This window comes from Cimex lectularius, unplaced genomic scaffold (genome assembly GCF_000648675.2).
Source record: "Cimex lectularius strain Harlan isolate CLEC.00 unplaced genomic scaffold, Clec_2.1 scaffold155, whole genome shotgun sequence".
Lineage (NCBI taxonomy): Eukaryota > Metazoa > Arthropoda > Insecta > Hemiptera > Cimicidae > Cimex > Cimex lectularius.
The window spans coordinates 620,788-644,555 of NW_019392710.1; the positions used below are offsets into that span (position 1 = coordinate 620,788).

Below are 23,768 nucleotides of genomic sequence, written 5' to 3' on the forward strand. Positions count from 1 at the left end.
AACTACTTAAAATTCCTGACAGTATTTGAAAGAAAAGTCTCCTCAAAAAGTAATTAATCTTCTTTTTTGTCAAAAAATAAATAAAAAAAAGAAAATTAGTGCTAATAAAATAACTATAAAAATCGATCATTTTTTTAATAAAAAAATTAATGGTTATAAATGATTGTTTTTAATTAAAAATTATTGAGAGTTTTGTATGATTGCAGAAGAAAGCACTATTCTTTAAGCCTAAAATATAAATTTTGTCCACATCTTCTTTTGAGTGTGCGACCACTTATTGCTGCCACCATTGGCAATATTTGTCACACATATTTATTTTTTGAAATATTTTATTATACCTGACTAACAATTTACACAGTCACTTAGTAACGCAACATAATTCCGTAACAATAGTTTAACGACTAATTATTGATTGATAACTGTTGATTCGTCTTATTTCTTTTCATTTTTTTTTTTTTAATGTTTAAGCGTGATTAATTATTAAAAACCACATGACCCTGAAGAAATCGACATAACAAAACCCGAATGCAAAATAAGTTCAGTGTTATGAATCCACTTGGAATTCAAGGTTCCTATAATTGCTACTATACATTGCTTCTTTTTTTCTTTTTAAAAGCGTCCGAGTTATTGTTTTTTGAGATCTGGTGCGCAAGAAGAGTTAAAAATACCCGGGCAATTTCACACTTACCGAGTAAAGAAAATCCACCCGGAGAGGATGACTGTGTAAAAAATGCACATCTGCCATAGTGCAAGGCTGGAGGGCCACTTTTCCTTCGACTTCTTCCTACATCCTGTAGGAACCATTCTTTCATTGAGTCATACCTGCGAAACTCAATAACGTCAAGAATGGGGATTTTTTTTTTTTTTTTGGTTTTGTTCTTCAACATTAACGACAAGCACACTCACAAGAGGTCCCTATTTATGAAAAACAGTGGCATTGTAATTTTGTAAAAATGATTAATGAATTGGAAAACAAGGAAACTATATGGTACAGGGAAAATCTAAAATTAAGATTTTTTTCAAGTTAAAAAAAACAACTATAGTTTATTCTGTTGAATAACTCGCCAAGACTGCCGAGGCAAAATCCTCTGGGACATATAACATGACTCAGATTTAAGTTCTACTCAAATATAATTTTGTAAAAGAAAGCTAAAACAGAATATAAAGTCATTCCCTAAGAATTTTAAACTTCGAGGGCATTTTGAATTTATATTTTCCTACAAATTCTGGGATGTTTTTGAGACCCAAGCGCAGCATGAAACGTTTGTCTGTTTAACCTAATGTTCAATCAGTCATGACAATTTATTAGGTCACTTCATCATTTAACAGACGGGCCAACATACTCTGCCCAATTGTCTATGAATGTCACCATTTAGAAATGATCAATAGATTATAATTTAGAAAGATCAAACTCTGGAAATAATAATACCATAAAAGTAAAGCAATTAAATTAATTCCCAATAATTCATAACAACTCAGTCTTATGTTCATTTATTTTACTGCTTCTGATATTTGCTCTTTTGGCCAGTTTGGTCAAATTTTCAATAAAACAAAGCTACTGATTTAACATGCGTAGACAAATGTATTTGCATGTCCATTCTCACTTTATCAGGGAAGTTGCATGGGTTAGGGCTAGGTTTAATTTTGGTTATGTAGGGTTTGAGATGGGTTGGATTAGGTTAATTATAGTTAGCAATGGGTTAGGGTTAGGTTAAGCAGGGTTAGATTAGGTAAATTATGGTTAGGGGCTGGTATGGTTAGGTTAAGTAGGGTTTGAGACAGGTAAGATTAGGTTAATTAAGGTTAGGGATGGGTTAGGTTAGGGTAAACAGGATTAGAGATGGGTTAGGTTACATATCCATGGTTTACAGCAAAGAGGTGAAAATACGCGTTTTTACATACTATTCATAACAACTACCCCATACAATTAATATAGTTATTAAAAAATAAATAATAATAATAATAATAATGGCCTTCAACCACTTGGGTCATTGATTTAGACCGGTTTCTTGATAGTCAGGTAAAAGTGTTGCTGTTGAATATGAAGAAGAAAAGGAAGAGCAGTGAACAACACCGTCCCAAGGGACAACCGCCATCGCCGCCCCCAAGACGGATGGGTTAGCATTGACTTTTTGAGAATCCGTCCTCTCCTCGACCACGGGCGTTTGTGGGTTGTGGATAAAAACCATTTTCATCGCAAGTATTGCGTTATGGAACAGTCCACATCCACCTAACTGACCCTAAGATAAACCTGCTCGAGGTGTTCACTCATACGGCCCGCAAAGCATCCCCTACCAAACCACCTGTTCCAGGGTTGCGAGGTGTTGAACCTTAAATCGTTAACGACCTTTTTGGTTGGTACATCTTCACTGTTTTGCTCTGTCAAAAGCTTTTCGCCATAACATTTGTCAAGGGTATAAGCAGGGTGAGACAAAGCATCGAACCACTTAAGATGGTAAGATGATAACCAGCATAGCCAAGCTCAAACGTTAATAATCTTCAATGTGAGATTTTTTATCGGGTGTGCGGGGTAATGAACATGTAGTTCATATATAGTTCCAAAACGACCCAACTAGGGGCGTCGGTGGCCGCAAGGTTTAGTCTTTGACACGGCGCTCATCACTGTAAGGTAAAGGTCCCGGGTTCGAATCCAGCGGCCTTGCATTCGAACCCGACATACTTACAAATGGGCTTTTTTCAAAAACACCAGCACCCTGAGGGTTTATATGACCTCTGCTGTTGCGAACCCTCGTAAAAAACAAAAAATAAATAAATAAAATAAAACGACCCAACTACATAGAAGTGATCTTAAGTCAATTCCTAGATAACTATCGCAGTACCATTAAAGGTAATTAAATGTATACACTAACAAAATTCAATAATATCTATTTGTAACCTCTAAAAACGTCAGCACGTGCGTTATACTACGATATACGGTTGTGTGAAAGTATTAGTAGTAAAATGCAATAAGATGGCTATTAAAAATAGAAGAAAATACAGAGTAGAAGAAAAGCTTCTATTCCAATCAGATAAAGTGTGTACCTCGAGTAAGTAAAAGGAAGAAAATTGCTTTTATTTTGTATGTAAATGCCTCATTCTCAGTGGATTTCGTTTCAAGCACTTTTTATTAAAGAAGTACACTTAACATATACGATTTCATATCACTTTTGAACGGAAATTAATTGTCGTTTGTAAGCATGCATTGAACAATGGGTACTTTTCAATTCAAGAGTTTCAACGTGATTAATTAAGAAAGAAAAAAAATAGCGCATTTATTGCATGTGGATTTATTTTCGTGTAAAATATCTTTTGCCAAAAGTACTGTATGCAGTTCAAATAATATTTTAAGACTTAAGTTTTGTCTTATATTAGATTAATTTTGTAATAATCACAGTGCAAAGTGTAATTTGATAGCTATGTGCTTTATATTTCAGTTTTATTTACATGGAATATTTATCTGTTTTATTATATCTACATACTGTCAAACTAATTCGAATTATAAAGACGTTCGAAGAGGAAAGAAAAAAATTTGTTACGTATGATTTGGTTATGGATTTTTATAAGTTCTTACTTTAATGGTACATAAATAAAACATAGTAAAAGTATTGACAAAGCGGAAATAGATTCAATGATAAAATTGAACATTTTTACGCATTATTAAAAAAAATTTGAAGCGGTTTTTGTTTTAATGTGGCCTGGCGTACTTTGTTAAAATGATTTTCCAAGGTGACCAGTGGTGAGAACTCATTTACAAAACACTGATCGCAGAAGATAACAAACTAGAGAAATATGACAAAGAAAAATGTGAAAATCATAAAAATGGGAAGTGGCTCCATTTCGATTTAAATCATGCTTTATCTTGCCCTTTTACGAAAAATATTTTCTATCACCGAGTGTATCAAATAAACGGAATTTTTTTCGATTTACCAAACTGACCTGCTTGCTGAGGAGTTTGTATTATCAAGAAATTCGAATTATCAAGTTTAGAAATAACACGAGTCGAGTTGGACTATGCGACGATTAAAAAAAAACCTCATAATAGTTACATCTGACGAAGGCAATTTAAAATGAGTCTAGGTCAATAACCACTGGGCTGGTATAAATCAAAATTAATTTAACGAGCCCGATGGACGTTTAATTAAGAACGACGCTAAGAAAAATGCAAAGATGGGCAGACGGATCAATGCGGTGGCGAACGTTTGACGATCTGGGGTGTGGCAGGCGCATTTTTACACCCCCGACTTCCAATTTTGAACACTGGTCCAAATCTAATTAAAAATTTTATGACATTTTATTTGGTTAAGTAATTCCATTTTATACACTCAAAGACAAAAGACCGGGCACTTGTATTTATTTGTTTATCCTCCATAATAACTAGGTATAAAGATAGGCATAAAGTTGACTTAAAACGTAAACACAACATTAATAATCCTATAATAACCTTAAGGTTGTGTACCTTTAAGGATTGCTACTAATCCTTTTACTCTCGCTTAAAAATAAATTAAATCAGTTTAATTTCATCATTTCTAAAGCCAACTTGTAATTGTTTTCTTTGATGAAACAAACTTGAGTAAAAAATTAATCATTAACTTTTTACTTAAAAGCATGTTTATGTAAGTTACGCCTGCACAAAACCCTTAGTTCAGCGACATATGATGTTGCGTCTGTACAGATTCGAAGAATGTTTGTAAGCAATAAACCCTTCCCTGTTCACTATTCCTTTTACACTTGTAAAGACAGATTCAGATTAATCATATCCGTGAACAGGAAAGGTTCTTCTCAAATTATAACTTGTGTTTAACTAATAAAGTTCTTTTTAAAAAGACTCTCGTTTAGTCAACACACGTAACTTGTATGGATCTCGACCGGGTAGAAGCTTTGGCCAACTTTAGCGTCCATTGCACAGTCCAAACTACAAGTTCTGGATGTGCCGCGCACTACCATTCTCGATGGTCTATAGCGGTTTAGGACCACTGGAAGTCTCAAGAGAAGGTCTATTGCGATGTAATGTAAAGGTGAGCTTTAAAACAGTCATTAGAAGGCTTTGTGAGAATAGCCTAGTCACTAGAAGTCCCGCGTCAGGTTTTCTACTATTGGAGAGGAATCGAGTAGAGTAGTATATTCTAGATTTTAAATGGGGGGGAGGGGTGTTTTCTTCATGAGTGAAATCAGATGACCGAGAAGACGTGGAGAACGTTTTGCTTCATGTGCATGCGTGAGTCACAGCCTGTTCAAAGATAGTTATAGTATTGGGTGGAATCAACGTCCATGCCCGTATCGAAATGATTTTCATACAGAATGGATCTTTCGAATGCATTGAGATACATTCAGGACTTTCTTACTGTTCGCTCAATTTATTGATGACAACTTCGTGTGCAAATGCATGATAATGCTTATTGCCACCCTGGAGGATGTAGGGATTACGACAATGAATTGAAGGGACACAACAATGAATCCCATGGTACATGAAAAAGAGATCGTTCGCCATCTTCAACAAATATTGAACAGCTCGAAACCGTTCTTGAAGAATGGGATTCTGTTTCACAAGACGAAATCAGATCGCTTATTTACTCGATATGCTTAAGGCTCTCCAGGAGGCCTGGAGATAATAAGCGTGATTAAAAACAAAACCAGGTAATGAAATGTCAGGTAATTTTTTTTTATAGAAGTCTTCATTTCAAAGAATTTACAACCAACATGTGCATACCTAATTAATATTCAAAGAAAATTAACTAATTTCGTGGTCCGCTTGACCAATTAATATATTACAATTAATTAAGGTTTTTAGTTGAGACAAAAAAGTCAATGGCACGAGCGGGATTCGAACCCACGATCTTAGGCTTGATACGCCGCTGCTCTACCACTTGAGCTATCGTGACCTCGATCCACTCGGACACCAACCTCCCATCTCAACCGCACTTTTTGAAAAATGGCAAAGAGGAGGGAAAATTCAAAAGGTGCGGTAGAGATGGGAGGTTGGTGTCCGAGTGGATCGAGGTCACGATAACTCAAGTGGTAGAGCAGCGGCGTATCAAGCCGAAGATCGTGGGTTCGAATCCCGTTCGTGCCATTAACTTTTTTATCTAAACTAAAAACCTTAATTAATTGTAATTCAAAGAAAAGACTTTTTTGTGGGTTTGATTTTCCGGTGTCTCTAAATGACCTTTTGTTTTCTATTAAGAGTGAATGTATTTATTAGCATGAACGTTTAGTGGTACTTCTGGAGAGTAAGGGGGCTAAGGCGTTCCGTTCGAACCTCTTGACCTGACTGTGAGGTCAAGAACTCTTATTTTTGAGCCAAGGCCAGATTTATTTATTTAACAACATTATTTAAAACAATTAAATTTAACTAACAATTTATTACATGGTTTTGTTCAAAATAATGCATTAAGAACAAAAAGGCGTTGCGATTGTGATACTGATTTGTGACGCACGCTGAGTGACTGTACACGGCGTGTGCTTGCGTCGAGCAGATGTGCACACTCTGCCAAAACCTGGCAAGGCGTCGGGTAACATAGCATAGCGTTGCATCGGGTAAGTGTGTTCCCGGCTTTAGAATACTGTCTATGTTCTTCTTATGTTGTTTTGCCATAATTTTTGTACTTATCCGTAAAGTTTTGTATAACTACTTCTGCGAGCATGGCTGTTTGGCCAAACACCGAAAAGCGTGTGGCAGGCCGTAACATCTTACAGGTCCATCATATCAAATCTGCATTCTTGAAGATGAATTTTGTAGTCTACAGCTGACTGTTACCAAAAAGTCATGACTCTGATCTTCACCAGATCTATAATATGCCATCTTCTGTGAACCAAGCAATAAGCAAGGGGAGGGCACTTTCTGACGAGATTTTGTACGAATGAAGTTTGAGCAAAAAAAAACCGCATCGGGTATTTACACACAACACAGTCGTTGCGCAAGTCGTCTGATCGTGATTTACTTTCCATGTTCCGACGAGATGTGACCGTTATCTTGCTGGAATAACTCTTTTACAATTAAACAAAGACGTTCGTTACGGCAATGATTTGTGATACCACACCCAAAATACGGGATTTTTAAATGCAGTGCAAGGACTTTGTGTCGTTCGGAGTCTTCTCTCCGTACCCAAAATTGCAATGCAATTTTGCGTATTCTTTCTAATTGTTGCGAGTAGGGTACAGAGTCCATCGGGAACAAACTCATGGAAAATAACATTCGCATATCATGGATTTTTTCACAATGCCCTATTGAAGCTGCTGGGAGCGTTTGACCGCGATCTAGCCCATCCATTGTCCGGGGGAACTAGAATTTCGCCATTAAACCCACTTTTTATCACACAATCTTCGTATAAAATCACACTTTCGCAATCAATTTTTACCCTCTTAGCGGACAGATGAGTAAGTTTCTACGGTTTATTTTCCCTATGTTGAGCAGGTTTCGACTAATAGTATTTTTCGATAGTTCACACTCAATGGGAAGAACGTGGGTACTTGTGGATTTGATTCTAAATCTTGCTGTAAAACCCATCGATAACATGACTGTCCTTGCTGGTCGCCTTTCCTTTCCAAGGACGTATCTCCACTGTTAAATTTTTCAAACCAACGCTGCGGGCACAACAAGGACCAAGGACGACTTCCTCCTGTTTTAGTAATTTCACAGAGTGCTGTAAATCTACATATCCGCTATTGCCTCAATATGACGAGAATTTCGATAGAGACCACTTTCGTCTTTCTTTTTCGAAATAATTAATTGAACTGTGACTTTATTGAGCGGGTCGAATGTTTATAAAAAAGCTTAGATAGATTGCTACAAGACAATATTAATTATTGGTAACATTAAATAAAATTAGCGTATTTGTCGTCATTGGAATTCGTGCATTGGATAAATGGTATTTTTGTTAAACACTCCATTATTTATTTTTTAAGCCATATTTAAATTTTCTATATCGTAGCTTGCTAGTTCTAAGTTTTGTTCGAACAGGATTATTTTCCGTCAGCATTATTTAGGGACTAAATTGTAGGCCATCCCCCTTTGCACACGTTTCCAAATGATACTTTCAGCGAAATAGAACAAACAAGATTTGTTTTATTACCTTTAAATCAAACACAACGATTTAAAAATATACAGGGTGATTCGCTACTCGTACGACAAAGTTTGACAGGAGGTTCTAAACCCCCAAAGGCAACAAAAAAGTTCGTATGAACCGTGGTACGATTCTCGACCCTTTCGCAGATATTTTGTCATATCTAATCGTAGTTCTTGAACTATTCGTTCTTGGTTAAATCCGAAAAAAAAACATTGAAAAGAGTTAAATTTATTTTATGAAGGCGCCTTTCTAGAAAATTTAATTTTGGATAAAAAACTAAATCTTTCAAAAACTGCTAAATTAAAATTTGCATAAAAAAACTAAACTTGTGACCTATATGGAAAAATTCATGGCAGAGTTTGGCAAATTTCATAACAACTTTTTCGTTTAATAAGCTTTCTAGCCGTGTACTCTTTTCTTTAATTACATCGAACCAAATGTACACATTTTATGTAAAATGGGTAAAAATGGGTGACAGTATGAAAAAGGGGAATAGAAAATATAACCGTGGTTCTCGATGCTTTCGCAGATATTTTGCCATAAATCTACTCGTAGTTCTTGAGCTATTCGTTTTTGGTTAAATCCAAAAAACATTGAAAAGAGTGTTAAATTTATTTTAAGAAGGCACCCTTCTAGAAAACTATCCCTAACCATCCTTAAAAATAAATAATTAAATTTACAAAAATTAAAAAAAGGAGAAATTCAACGTAAAAATAGAATCCACCCACATTCACTCACTCTTAAATACATTATTTTCTATTTATATAAATTATTCGCTCGGTTCCGGTGGTGCAGTGCTTGACATTCTTCCATCACCCTCTACACATGCAGGTTGCTCCTTGCTCAAATGTAAAAAAAAGGGTAAGAACAGTGGTCTAATTCTCGACCCGTTCGCAATTCAACATTTCATGTTTTTTCAACTATCTACCGTTTTGGCCATAAATAAGTCATAACTCGTGGCTCTTCAACTTTTCATTTTTGGGGAAATAAAAAAAAACATTGAAAAGAACGTTAAATTTTCTTTAAGCCGGGAACACACTTATCCGATGCAACGCTACGCGACGCAAATCCAAAGTCCAATTTTCCATAAGGTTGTATTACCCCCGTACACATCTACCCGATGCTGTGCCACGCTAACCTACTCTACACTCTGCGATCTCCACTGTCAAGATTTTCGACGGGCAGCATCGTGTACAGCCGAAGACAAAAGAACCGGACACTCATATTTTTATTCAAACTACATGTATTATTGTCGTTATATTAATTACAACATACTTATTTTAATATAAACCAAATTAACCGGGATCAAAAATTCATGTTTTTATTTAAAAAAAAAATTAATTATAATGATTTGGTAGAAAATTGATCAAAACACCGGAAAACCATTTTTTGATATAATGAATTTACCTAACAATTTATTACACGGTTTTGCTCATAAAATTTAACTAACAGTTTATTTCATGGGTTTGCTCATAAAATTACACCATTTTCGTCGAGTAGCTTCAGAACAGGACACTCATATTTTTTGTAGTTTTTTTTTTCTTTTCAAATTAATATATAATTTTATATAATACATAAATATATTAATTACTAATATATTAATTGCAACAATCCTATTTTAATGTAAACCAAATTAAACGGGACCAAAAATTCATAAGTTTTTATAAAATTAATTAATTATGATGGTTAGGAAGAAAATTTATCAAAACACCGGAATTACTTTATTTAAAACAATTAAGTTTAACGAATAATTTATTACATGGTTTTGCTCAAAATAATGCATTAAGAACAAAAGAGGCGTTGCGATTGTGATACTGATTTGTGATACACGCTGTGTAACTGTACGTGGCGTGCGCTTGACTTTGCATAGATGTGCACACCCTACACAAACGTGGCAAGACGTCGGGTAGCATCGGGTAAGTGTGTTCCGCGCTTTAAGAAGACGCCGTTTCTAGAACTTCAATTTAAGTGTTGGTAAAAAAAAATTGGTTATTCGCTATATTTAGTGCCTCATTTTTATGTGTTTTGTTTGATTTTTACGATGAATTTTCTTCTTTTTTTTGTGATTTTTAATAGGTTAAAGTTGTGTTTTCCAACCAACAAACGATGGAACTGGAATATTTAAAAAAATGGAAATATAATGAAGATTGTAATAAATGTATAAAAGTTTTAAAAATCGTACTTCAGAAAAGTTCTTGACTTAAGTTCTTAACTCGATTAGCACAATTTGCACGAAGCCTTATCCTTAACATAAATATAAATATAAAGTATACCATAAATATTCCTAGTATGAAATGTTAAAATTTCAACATATCCCATTCCATATATAGTTAAATTTCGTTAATGAATACAATCTGTGATGTAGTACCACTTGGCGCCTTTGTAATGGTTCCGCCTCATTAAACTATTCAAATGACTTGCGTTTTGTTTCTAGCACAACCTTTTCGTACGAGAGAAAACTCGGACCTATATCAACTTGATTAACGTTTCGGGCCAAGTTCTTTTCTCACACCGCCTTATAGACAGCGAGGACACGTTTTATCGGTGTGATAAAAATTAGTTTACACCGGTGTGACTGTTCCCATGTCACCACTATCGGACACAATTAAATATAACAAGGACTAGAGAATGAAGAGATGCTTGAAATTCAGTTTTATTTTAAAGGGGGTGAGAATATTGAAAATTTCTCCACTTCCCTATAAAGAACGCATATAATAAAAACCAAGAACGAAAAATTAAATGCGTTTGATCGTGACGTTTGGTTGTAAATCAATTGATAAGGAAATTTTGACGGAGAAAAACGGTTTTAAAGCGCCGGACTATTTCTCCCAATATTTCGTACTTTTTTTTAAATTTTATATTTTGTATCAGGAAAATATCTCCTTTACGGTACAATTTTGTCAAATTAAAATTGCCATGATGTTTGAACAACCTTAAATATTTGTTGACGCAACGCTCGGGTGCGACAACGAGGAGACAATCTAAATTGGTTTGTAAATATGCTGTTAATTATCTGGCGCAGGCCAATCTCTCGGAAAGCAAATAATTCTGACGCATTTTATTCGGTTTAAACACTACAGCGAAGGGAGGTTTAAAACTTCTGAAGGGAAGGGAGTAGAAAAAATTTCTTTTCAAACTCATCAGTGAGTCCGCGCCCTTCACGGAATCTTTAGTAAAAGGGGAAAGAATTCGTGATGAATAGTGACCAGTTTAACAATCTATGTACCAATTCAAAAGAATGTCGAAAAGAAAGAAGATAAAGATTTTCTTCATGATCGTATGATTTTATTGATTGACAAAGCTTAATTTTTTATAAAAAGCAGTCATCACAGATAGATTTTCTAATTGACAGAATTACTAAGAACCAGAAAATACATTAAACTTTGTAAACTTTACAGAAACAGTGAGAAATTGTTACAGGAAGAGCAAAATGAGACAAATGACTGTTTAAAACCATTGTTATACTTGAGATGTAAGTCGTTAGTTAAGCAAAGGCATGCAGAAATAAATCATCAGTCTTTTCAAGGAGCGGGTTACTTCGCGATTCCACAGACTAAAAAAACTAAAGATTTACAAAATTTATTAAAATCTGTTCAGAAAATTATATATGATGATCCAGTCAACATTAATCGGTTAATATTTACATGTACAAAAAGTCGAGTATTTTTTAGATTGTAAAAAATAGTACACAAACAAATTGTTGAAAGATGTATAAATTAAATTCATTAGATTTCGAGGTTCGATTGACCAAATAACATCTTTCAATTAATTAATCTTTATGTGAGGTTTTGGTTGAGATGAGAAAGTCAGTGTCACGAGCGGGATTCGAACCCACGACCTTCGGCTAAATACGCCGCTACTCTAACACATGAGTTATCGTGACTTTGATCCACTCGGACACTAACTTCCCATCTGAACCCAACTTTTCTAATTTTCCCTCCTTTTTGCCATTTTTCAAATGTCGTGTAATCTATTTGATTCTCGCAAAAAATGAAATGACCATGAAGAGAAGTGCAGATATACTTCTTTTAACTTATTAAATTCATTAGATTTCATGGTTCATAATTAATTAATCTTTACGTAAGGTATTGGTTGAGATAAAAAAGCCAGTGTCACGAGCGGGATTCGAACCCACTATCTTCAGCTATACGCCGTTGCTCTACCCACTTGAGCTATCGTGACTTCGATCCACTCGGACACTAACTTCCCATCTCAACCCAACCTTTCGAATTTTCCCTCCTTTTAGACATTTTCCAAATGTCCTGTAATCTATTTGATTCTCGGCAACAAATGAAATGTCCACGAAGAGCTTTAGTGAAGATATACTTCTTTTAACTTATTAAATTCATTAGATTTCGTGGTGCGATTGAACAAATAACATCTTTCAATTAATTAATCTTTATGCAAGGTATTGGTTGAGATAACAAAGTGGGTTCGAATCCTGCTCGTGACACTGACTTTTTTATCTCAACCAATACCTTACATAAAGATTAATAATTGAAAGATATATATGTAAAGATGCGTTTTTAAGGTAAATAGTTTCGCTTTGTTCTCGTTTGTTTTTTACCTGAAACTAAAAATAGCGACAAGGAACAACAATTTTGTTTGTCTTGTTATAATTACATTTTCATCCGTCTATTATTAATGCTAGGTTTTTAGTTGCTAGTTTCTTAAATGAAAGTTGTTCAGGGTCTTATTGATTTCTTCACATTCGTCGTAGTTTTTCTGGTATTTTCGTCGTACAAGAAAAACTTATTGGCCTATTACCGTTATTTGATTGATTTTACTGTTTTATACAGGGTGTCCTTTTTAAAAGGCCCGGCTGAATTTCTCTTGAACCAATGCTTTATCCAAAAAACAAACAAAAATTGCCGTTTTTTTGGAGAAAGGATACCTCAGGCCCAATTCAACTTCAAAATTTCAAACACGACCCTATACATCCTGACACAACTTTTAAAGGTTGTTTTTATGCTGAAAACAGTGGTGCAATCGGTTTTTAAATTGATCAAAAAATAAATGTTATGGCAAAAAGTTTGAAAAAATGCAATTCGTTTGTTTCGTTCCAATAATTTGCTTCTTCACTGAAGAAAACATTAACTGCCTTTATTGTTATTAATAACTTATTAATACCGAAATTAATTTATTTCTGAGAAGTTCACACCAAACGTTGATGCTGTGAACCATCTGATGATGACAAGAGTACGAAATTCACGAATTTTCCTCTGCCTATGTTCGAAACTTCCAGCGGTTTAGTATGCCATTAGAGGTGAAGTTGGATTTATAAGTCCATAGGATGTATGAAAGCCTCCCACCCAAATCGACATTTGTGCAAGGGGTCACCTATCATAATCAGAGTCCCGAAGTCCCTGAACAAGATCAGAGCGATACGGCATAAAATTGTAAGTCCGAAGTACATTTCTAATTTTATTTTTTGAAAAACCTAAAACCCTTCCAACGTTTCAGAGAGGAATTCAGATTTTCGCGAACATGGAGTAAAATATTCAGCTCCTAGTTGAAATTACGCCGCCGTATTGCGTAATCTCATATTGAGCAACACGAATTTTGAATTTTGTGATTTTACTCTGGGGCGATTAAGAAATTTTTGGGAGTACAACTCGACAGCACGATGTGCAATACCACCACTAAGCAGTCATACATACCAACTCGTTGATCAGAATGAAGAAAATGTGCTCGTCGGTTCATTTCGAATAGAATATTGAATGTAACGAATAGGTGCTATTGTAAAATTTATTTATTTCCAGGAATTAAGCTTTGCTCTCTTAAAGTGACAGAATGTAAACAGTGGACGGCAATACATGCCGTCAATCCTTGTGACTTAGAAAATCTTAAAAGTGGTTTCACCGGCAAAGAAATCGTTATAAAATCCGATAGCCAAGCAGCTATTAAAGCTTGCAAATAAATCGCATCAATACTAGTCAGTGATGCATTCAAAATCTCTAAAACCTGAGGAAGCAATAACCTGATGACATTTTGTGCACCAGGACACAAAGCAATTTTGGGTAAAGAAACAGCAGACACACTGACCAGAGGAGGATCTGCAAGAACATATATAGGTCCTGAAACTATTCTTGGTATAACACAAACACAGCATCCTCCTTCACAGAATGAAGACAAAACGAAAAGTGATTAAACTCTAGGGGCGCTAGACACAGGAAACTTTTGTTAAAACAACACTTATCAAGGCTGGCAAACTGCTACAATCATAGATGGTTAAACTCAGAGGAGAGATATAACTAATAACCGGCCACTGGTAACTGGAAAATATCTACACATGGGCATATTCAATGGTGACCCCCATGTGCAGATTATGCAATGAGGAGGAAGGTTAAACCATTCAACAGAAACATAACCTGGGAAACAAAGAAAACCCAGGAAAAGAAATTTAAGCAAAGACAGTCAATGAAGTAGTCTCTACCTATTGATCTACTACAACACATTTGACGTTTTCCACTAGGGTTTTTTTGTAAATTGAAACCTTATTTGCTTTTATACATATTATCGCCTAATTCAGTCGTATATAAAGGGAAGACGTTCTAGGTAAAATATAAACTAACGTTTCGGCGTCTAATAGCGAGTTAAATTTACACTTCATAGAGTTACACTAATAACTTAAGCCAAAATGAGACAACTATACCACAAGAAGTTCCCGTTCAGTATCTTGGCCAGTACCTTGGTAAGGAGAGTACATTAATTGCCTGGTTGCAAAGATCAGCCAGAGAATCCACCCACTGAAGCCACTGCCGGAAGTAAGACACCAAACAAAATGTTTTACCTATCCATCATCAAACCGATATAGCAATACTCATGGGGGCTTTGGGTGAAACCAACTTGATACAGAATAGACCTTTAAGAGTTATCACAGGCGCATTATGGTACGTGAGCAACATTACGTCACATGCAGATTTGAATGAAGGTATCCTTCGTCATTTAAGACACCAATGAAGCATATACTGCCCTAATTGAGAAAATAAAATACCTCCAAAACATACTTATTTTTAAAATAACAGAAGCTAAATACGTTTTTACTTGGCTGATCGTTGACAATTTCTACGTTTTAATTATTTTTATCTATCGATTGACAATTTTCTGAAGGCCGGGGCCACCAGGACGATTCGCTATCGAGCAAATCGATTCGATCTCATATTTATAATAACATTGACCTCAAAGCCACTCGTAAAACTAATCCCCAACGGTATTTTGACAATGACCAGAAAAAGGAAACCTTGATGTAAAAGTAATAACATCGATTTAATGATTATTGTCTGGAAGATATGTTTCAATCTCGTTTTCAAATTGCGCGTTTGTAGATATTTATTTATGTTCAATAAGAATTGTTTTTATTCAACGAAGCAGGTTATAATTATTTTTTTCAAAGCGTATTTTCTTCATAGATATGATTTTGGGTTGATAGAATTTTTTGTGTGACAATTTTCGGCCATCGATTTTGACTTGCCGGGAATGGTTGGGTTGGGTTGGGTTAGGTCAGGTCAGTTTCAGTTGGATTGGGTTAGGTTAGCGTTAGGGAGGGCTATGGTTAGGATTAGATTTGGCTATATTTACATATCCATGATTCGTTTTTACGTTTATCGATGAAACTATGCGAGTGAGTTGTAGTAAATTTGAACTAGGTTCACTGGAAGCTCGTTCATAATTTAAACCAACTTCGGAGAAAGAAGCGTTGTACAACCAATGATGACGCCTCTTAATGAGTACAAATATATGAGCGCTTAAAATGACACGTTTAAAAGCGCAGGAAATAGTTTAAACCTCCAGTTTGCAAAAGGAGAAAAGTCCCTTGTAAAGTTTTAATTCCTGTTTTTATCTAGCAATTTTACTTTCATTGAATCCAAAATTTAATATAATTATCACCAAGTGAACAATTGTATTGTTTTCATTCTTACTTTTAAATCGAACAATGAATAGTTGGCAAAAGAAGATGCAAAAAGCATTTGTTACCAAGTAAAATATTTTAATAGACTCTTTTAATTAATTAATTTAATGTAAGGTATTGGTTGAGATAAAAAAGTCAGTGTCACGAGCGGGATTCGAACCCACGACCTTCGGCTAAATACGCCGCTGCTTTACCACTTGAGCTATCGTGACTTCGATCCACTCGGATCCACTCCAACTTCCCATCTCAACCCCACTTTTTTAATTTTTCCTCCTTTTTGCCATTTTCCAAATGTCGTGTAATCTATTTCGGCAAAAAATGAAATGGCCACGGAGAGCTCTAGTGAAGGATACTCCATTTTGCTTATTAAATCGATTAGGTTTCGTGGTCTAATTAACCAAAATAAATTCTTTCCAATTAATTAATGTTTAAATAAGGTATTGGTTCAGATAAAAAAGTCAGTGTCACGAGCGGGATTCGAACCCATGACCTTCGCGGCTAAATACGCCGCTGCTCTACCACTTGAGCTATCGTGACTTCGATCCACTCGGACATCAACTCCTCATCTCAACCTACTTTTCGAATTTTCCCTCCATTTTGCCATTGTTCAAATGTCGTGTAATCTATTCGATTCTCGGCAAGAAATGAAATGGCTACGGAGATTGAAAAATGGCAAAACGGAGGGAAAATTCGAAAGGTTGGGTTGAGATGGGAAGTTGGAGTGGATCCGAGTGGATCGAAGTCACGATAGCTCAAGTGGTAGAGCAGCGGCGTATTTAGCCGAGGTCGTGGGTTCGAATCCCGCTCGTGACACTGATTTTTCTATCTCCACCAATACCTTACATAAAGATTAATTAATTGAAAGATATTATTTGGTCAATCGGACCACGAAATCTAAAGGATTTTAATAAACATTTGGATATAAAATAAAAGTTTAATAGGACAGTGATTTTTTTAATGATGTTTATTTTTTAATGTTAATATCATAAAAATGTAATAAATTGTTATTTTGTAAGCAAATGTAAAATAAATTATTGGCAAAGGAGCTCTGCTCACTAAATCTTGACGCGTTCCGTACGATCGATAGAAAAGTAAGTCTATGTCAACTAGATGTAGCCCCAAGAAAATGTTTATTTTTGGTTAAATAAGTTTAATGTAAATAACAATTTAAACATAAGAATAAACAATTTATGTTGATTAGTTATAAATTTAGTGAATTTAGAATTAAAAAAAGCATTTTTTGGCCTATTAATTAAGGACACGACATAAGCACTCCAACTACTTCGACCTGTCTAATTTTGGTTTATTCTACTTATTTTGTTTCAATTTGTTTTATTAGTTTATTGACATTCGATTAAGTAATATTTTATTTCATTTATAAGCACATTTGTTGATTATAATGCTATTTGGTAGATTCTTTACTCTATCGTAATTTTTTGCAGTCATCATTACATAAGGTACACAATCACTATTTTCTATCCCTCAAGAATAATATAAACTATTAGTTCCTTCGGTTTTGCTCAATAGACCAATAATATCGTTCATGGTATGTAAAGAAGTTAAAAAAATAATCTAGTGTGAAACTAAATAGAAATCCCTCGTTTATATATCCACTGCAGTAATCGGCGTGGTATTTGCGCATTCTCTTGGCTCAGATCCCATTGAAAAAACCCCTGGCATATCAGTGAGAAACAGGTGTTGATTGACAAAAATACGAAGCTGGGAAAACGACATCGATCTCTCTGACATGACCGATGCTTAACGGACAGCTTTCTGACATGTTTTAAACGGCGAAAGCATTTAGAAAGCCTATGTCCCAGTTGGTTATTAACCACCAGACACATAGACACTTTCGTCCGAAGAAATCGAATACGTATTTTTACGTTTTAAATTATGTCCTAGGCAGAGGAATGGTGAGAACACAAGCATCAAGGGAGGACCAAAAACATAGCAAAACAATACAAAAACTAGTTGTTTATTATACCAGCTTGGATTATTTTTCCCTAAGAATTTTCACGTCATTTTTATTTTGTATTGATTTTTACTGAAGCTGAACTGTCTAACTACTTAAAAACGAATAGAAAAACGGTTAACTTATAAAACCTTTCAAGAAAAGCAGTCTAGTTCTAAGCAGTCTTAGTTTTTGTTTTTATTACCTTCTAATAGATTGTCCGTAAATAACCCCCCTCTATTTTTAACAACGTCGGGCACGGATTCTTTGTCAGGACAACACCGCCTCTCTGGAACTTCTTTACGCTGTGATATTACAGACTATAAACTTGGTCTGTGAAAACGTTTATGTCGTTAACCGAACTTGGAACGTCTGAAACGAAATAATCGTGCTTACGATCAGCCCAGTGTTAAACAAGCTGATATAAATGACGATTCTAATTTCTACTTTTTAAAAATTTGAATACAATCGCTAATTAATACAAACTATTGTTCCTGGCATTGACGAAAGTAATAAAAACGTTAATAAATCATGAACTTTTCGAAAGACCGGAAATATTACGGTTGTATCGCTTATCTTTATACATTTCATATTAGGTAAGCAGATATATCGCGAAACAGAGATGTACTTGGTTCACTTTAGATAGTAACAAAGTTCATAAACCGGTGCATTTCTACATAAAAATATGAAAGGGCGGGCAGAAACGATTGAGGGTTACAATAAAAGAAACATAATTATAACAATTGCCTAGAAAGAGCAGGCCCATAAGTTGGGTTAGGTTAAAAATAGTTACGTTAGGGTTACGGACGGTTAGAGTTTGAGTTAGGGTTAGATTTATAAAATCAACGATTTATATTAGAAGTTTTAAGTATAATACCAATTTTTATGAAAAAATCAGATACACAATATACATTTAAAAAGAAACACAATTATATTCTTTTTAATAAACGAACTCTTAAACTAACAGCATTCGGTAATCAGTGGCCGTTTTACATACTTTTTTTATTGGACATCCCAAGGATAAACTTTTTAAGCACGTTTCATCATTTAGCGGGTGAAAATTCGTTCACCTATGTTCGTACTATCTTAATTGAATCGTAATTAATGAGTGAATAATATAATTATCTTGAAAACAAATTAATCCGAATGAATCGTTCCACCGAGATATTTAGATTGATGGTGATTGATTAAACAACATGCAACAGACAATCATGAATATGTGGTGGTGTGAGAGAAGGTCGCATATAGGACAGATGAACATATGGCGCATCCATCTTGACTAGTGGTTTAAACTGTACCAACCAGATCGTGGATTAGAGAAAATTCCAAAACCTGCCCACATGTGCTCCTAATTATTATTAATTACTAAAGTAATAAACCTAATAAAATAATGAAGTGCTATTTTTCATTTGTTATTGCTTTAATACCAATAATCAACATTTCGATTTACATTGCATGGTTAGACGTTTAAATCACGTAATGCCAAGCGGATAATACGTCAGTTCATAAAAACAAGTTTCCCGAATAGTTCACTGTAGATTTCTAGAACAGTTCACTGTAAATTATAGAACAGTTCACGCTAAATTATAGAACAGTTCACTGTAAATTATAGAACAGTTCACTGTAAATTATAGAACAGTTCACTGTAAATTATAGAACAGTTCACTGTAAATTATAGAACAGTTCACTGTAAATTATAGAACAGTTCACTGTAAATTATAGAACAGTTCACTGTAAATTATAGAACAGTTCACTGTAAATTATAGAACAGTTCACTGTAAATTATAGAACAGTTCACTGTAAATTATAGAACAGTTCACTGTAAATTATAGAACAGTTCACTGTAAATTATAGAACAGTTCACTGTAAATTATAGAACAGTTCACTGTAAATTATAGAACAGTTCACTGTAAATTATAGAACAGTTCACTGTAAATTATAGAACAGTTCACTGTAAATTATAGAACAGTTCACTGTAAATTATAGAACAGTTCACTGTAAATTATAGAACAGTTCACTGTAAATTATAGAACAGTTCACTGTAAATTATAGAACAGTTCACTGTAAATTATAGAACAGTTCACTGTAAATTATAGAACAGTTCACTGTAAATTATAGAACAGTTCACTGTAAATTATAGAACAAATTACTAGAACAGTTCATTGTAAATTATGATTTCAAAGCCCATAATTCGTGCTTATTTTATGAATTTAAGTTCAGTACTATGGCGGCTGATGCAGCTTGTACTTCATTCTGTGATCAAACAGGAATTGAGCGCACCAAAATTAGTACAAAAAGTTTACTTCTGGGAATGAGGAAATCGAAGATGAACCACGGTCTAACGATGAATTGAGGGTAGCTATCGAACTTTATTCGATTCAAATATGTCAGGAACTTGCCAGTGTTCGATGTAAGAGAAACCTTCGCTCTAGCTTACATACTTAGGATGACGTGTAAACCGAGTAAATGAGTTCCTCATAAAATGACGACCGTAACAAGCTGTAGCGCACATTTGCCTTTCATTGCATTCACGGCACAAAGTAGACATGTTGACTGAATTTTCAAGTGTGACGGAAATGGATCCTGCCCACCAACACCAGGTCGTACGATTGGTTGTCACCAAATGATTCTGTCCAATTGACGGGAAAGCTAAACATCCACCAACAAAAGTTGATGCTTTCTGTTTGGTGGAGTACGCAGGCAATGTGTACCGTGAATTCCTGCTACGTGGCTAGACAATCATCGCAGAAATTTACTCAAGCCAACTGCAACGAGTACCTCATGCCCTGGCCAGGACAACGCGAGACCTCATATCGCCAGAACGACAAAGCAGGTGATTATGAATTTAGTTTAGAAGAACCATAACCTAACTACAAATTTACTCTCCAAACTGTGGTTCTACTTTTCTTAGCAATGGATTATCATATGCGCAGTCGGGAGAGGTCGATAATCGCCAAACCTTTAAAAGAAGGGCAGAACTGGGGCGTTAGGGGAAGGTCATAGATGCCGAAGGAGACTATTTCCTCGAATAAATCTAAATTAATTGTGACAGTTATTAAATCCGCACGATATTTTCTGGTTAACTGGTAGCATTGTAAGTTTTAAAGTTAGAGTTCTACAGATTCGTAAGAATGTGACTGGAAGAAAAATGAAGTATTTAGAAAGCCAATAAACCCCAGGGCGTAATCTTTACGGTACGCTTGGAAGAACAATTCTGGTGCATTTGTGTACGAGGACGGTAAAAAAGAATATACCCAATCCCAGTATTGGCAGGATGCCCTGTCCTGTTTTGATTCACGATCTCGCTGTAGGCACTTGTTTATACACCGCCTTGCGGACTTATATCCTCGGCTGCGATGCTGTTTAAATTTCAACAAATTATTAATAGAACTTTTCCACGATTTAAATTGAAAGCGGGCCCAAAGAATTAAATGCAGTGAAGAAACTACGTTTCAAAAAGCCTTTAGTCGCAGAATGTAGAGTGTATGGAGGGAGAATCAATTGTGCGATTTGCCGGCCAGGTGTGGATGTACAAAATTCATGATTGCGTGGAAAAACCGTCCAGATTTTCCTTAAACATCATTTCGGCCGTCAGTTCTAATTAAATAATTAGAAAAAATTAAGAATCCCAAGTACGTGTATATTTACATTTTTAAAATTACATTTTAAATACAAATTAGCGGGATTAAAAGTAAATTGTCGCCATAAATGTTAATTATATGTAGTTAGAAGATTTTAATGAAATATTGGAAAACCAATTTAGACAAATTAATACTAAATTAGAAATGGAAAAGGAAAGTTAAATGCACGATTACAAACAAGGCAAAGGCAATATCACAAAATGTACGAAAAACTCAATTATATCTTTACATACATTTAAAAAACTCTTTCAACTTTTGTCGATATAATTTAAAAACCGAAAAGCGACATTTTGCCTTATTATATTATAAACCTTTCCAATAAAGATCATCACTACTCCTTCTACACGGTGTCAAGCGACTCGCGTCACAAACTTTGATAGTGAATTTCACACCTCCTGAGTGACACAAACGATACAAAGCATTAAAAAATGCAATAGACATGGCGAACAACAAAGGAGAAAAATTGGACGAAATATCTATACTAAACACAAACAAACAGACAAAACAAAGAATAACAATACAAAAGTTGTAAAAACCAACTTAACCTAATAAAAAAATATAAAAAATAAAAAGTTCAACGTATAAAGTAACTACTTCTGTATTGTTCTTTTTTTCTTTTGTCTGTGTTTAGTGTAGATATATAAAAAAGAATAATTCAACGTAATTTGGTGATTCACGATGTCTGTTGTCTTTTATACGTTTTGTTTGATGTGTATGTTGATGTTATGTGCTTTGTGCATTAGAAGAAAAATTGGACAGAATATCGACACTAAAAACGGACAAAAGATAAAAAAGAAAACAATCCAGAAGTTGTAAAAACCAACTTTAACCTAATACAAAAGGAAAAAAGAGAAAAATTCAACGTCAATTTCTCAATCGTTGTTCACGATATTTGTAGTCTCTTTTATGTTTTACTTGATTTGTATGATTTTTTGTGCTGTTTATATCAGCAGAAAATTTGGACCAAATATCTACACTAAACACAGACAAAAGAAAAAAAAGAATAACAATACAAAAGTTGTAAAAACCAACTTAACCTAATAAAAAAATATAAAAAATAAAAAGTTCAACGTATAAAGTAACTACTTCTGTATTGTTCTTTTTTTCTTTTGTCTGTGTTTAGTGTAGATATTTTGTCCAATTTTTCTGCTTTGTTTTTCGCTATGTTTATTGTGTTTTTTTTATGTGTTTTGTTTTAGTTTTCTTTCTTTTTGTGCTTTTTTATTAAGTTAAAGTAAAAAAATTGAATAGTTCAAGAGCTACGAGTAGATTTATGACGACAACCGAACATAGTTGAAAAAAGAGTAAACTGTTGAAAATCAGAGAAAGGGTTGAGAATCGGACCATAATTCATACGAACTTTGTTGTCACTCTGGAGGTGTAAAATTCACTGGCAAAATTTGTGACGCAAGTAGTCTGACACCATGAGTAGGGAGACTCAAAGGATTTCTCAAAATACAAAACAGTTATTAAAACTAATAATCAGAAGATCAAAATTAAATCTAATGCACAAACGTATTAGGTACAAAACTTTCATCAGACCGATACGAGCTCGTGAAGAAATATGGGCTCTACCAAAAATCCTATTTACTCATTCTTCTCCAATAAAATCATCCCTAACCATCCATAATGACCTTTCATTCGTGACCTAATTTAAACCTGGTGCAGTAAATTTCACTATTCCCTTGTCTGCCCATCCAACTTCTCTCATCCCTCCATCTGTTCCATCGTGCCAGCAAGTTTCTCCCCTTAAGTCGCGTTAACTTTTACTTTCCACCCTTTCTCTTTTGTGTATGGAGGAATCACGGTGAGTTTGAATATATCCTTAAACTTCTAATGAATTATTTTGTACGTTTTGTCTTCGGATATCCAACTACAACTGTACAACTAATTTAAAATTGTTATAACCTTCCTACCGGAATAATATTTCCTTGGCTTCTTCGCCTCGTATATATAAGATATTGAAATTTTTTTAATTGTCCGTTTTTAGTTTAATTTGTTTAATGTGTTTATAAACAACTGAGTTACAAACTGAAGCCTGACATATACGGAAAATCCACAACAACAGATACCAACAGAATGAGACACACCATGGGCCCATAAGCCTGCTAGACTTATTTGGTTAATGGTTAAATTTCAAGACGAACTCTAACCAACAAACATATATTTATGATTATTTTGGTATTCGATATTTTATTTAA

General features: G+C 34.6%; 1 protein-coding gene across 3 annotated transcripts in view; it reads right to left on the minus strand.

Moving 5' to 3' along the window:
- The window catches only part of LOC106668785 (SUN domain-containing ossification factor), a 61,139-nt gene that overhangs the window by 6,656 nt on the left and 30,715 nt on the right, over positions 1 to 23,768 (minus strand). For 2 of the 3 annotated variants that reach the window (XM_014397877.2, XM_014397879.2), the window contains one exon: positions 689 to 822. The exons of the other annotated variant lie outside the window; for it this stretch is intronic. In XM_014397877.2, coding sequence (XP_014253363.1) covers positions 689 to 804 — 116 coding nt within the window. In that variant the 5' untranslated portion in view covers positions 805 to 822. The remainder of the gene's footprint in view (positions 1 to 688; positions 823 to 23,768) is intronic. 3 annotated transcript variants of the gene reach the window in all.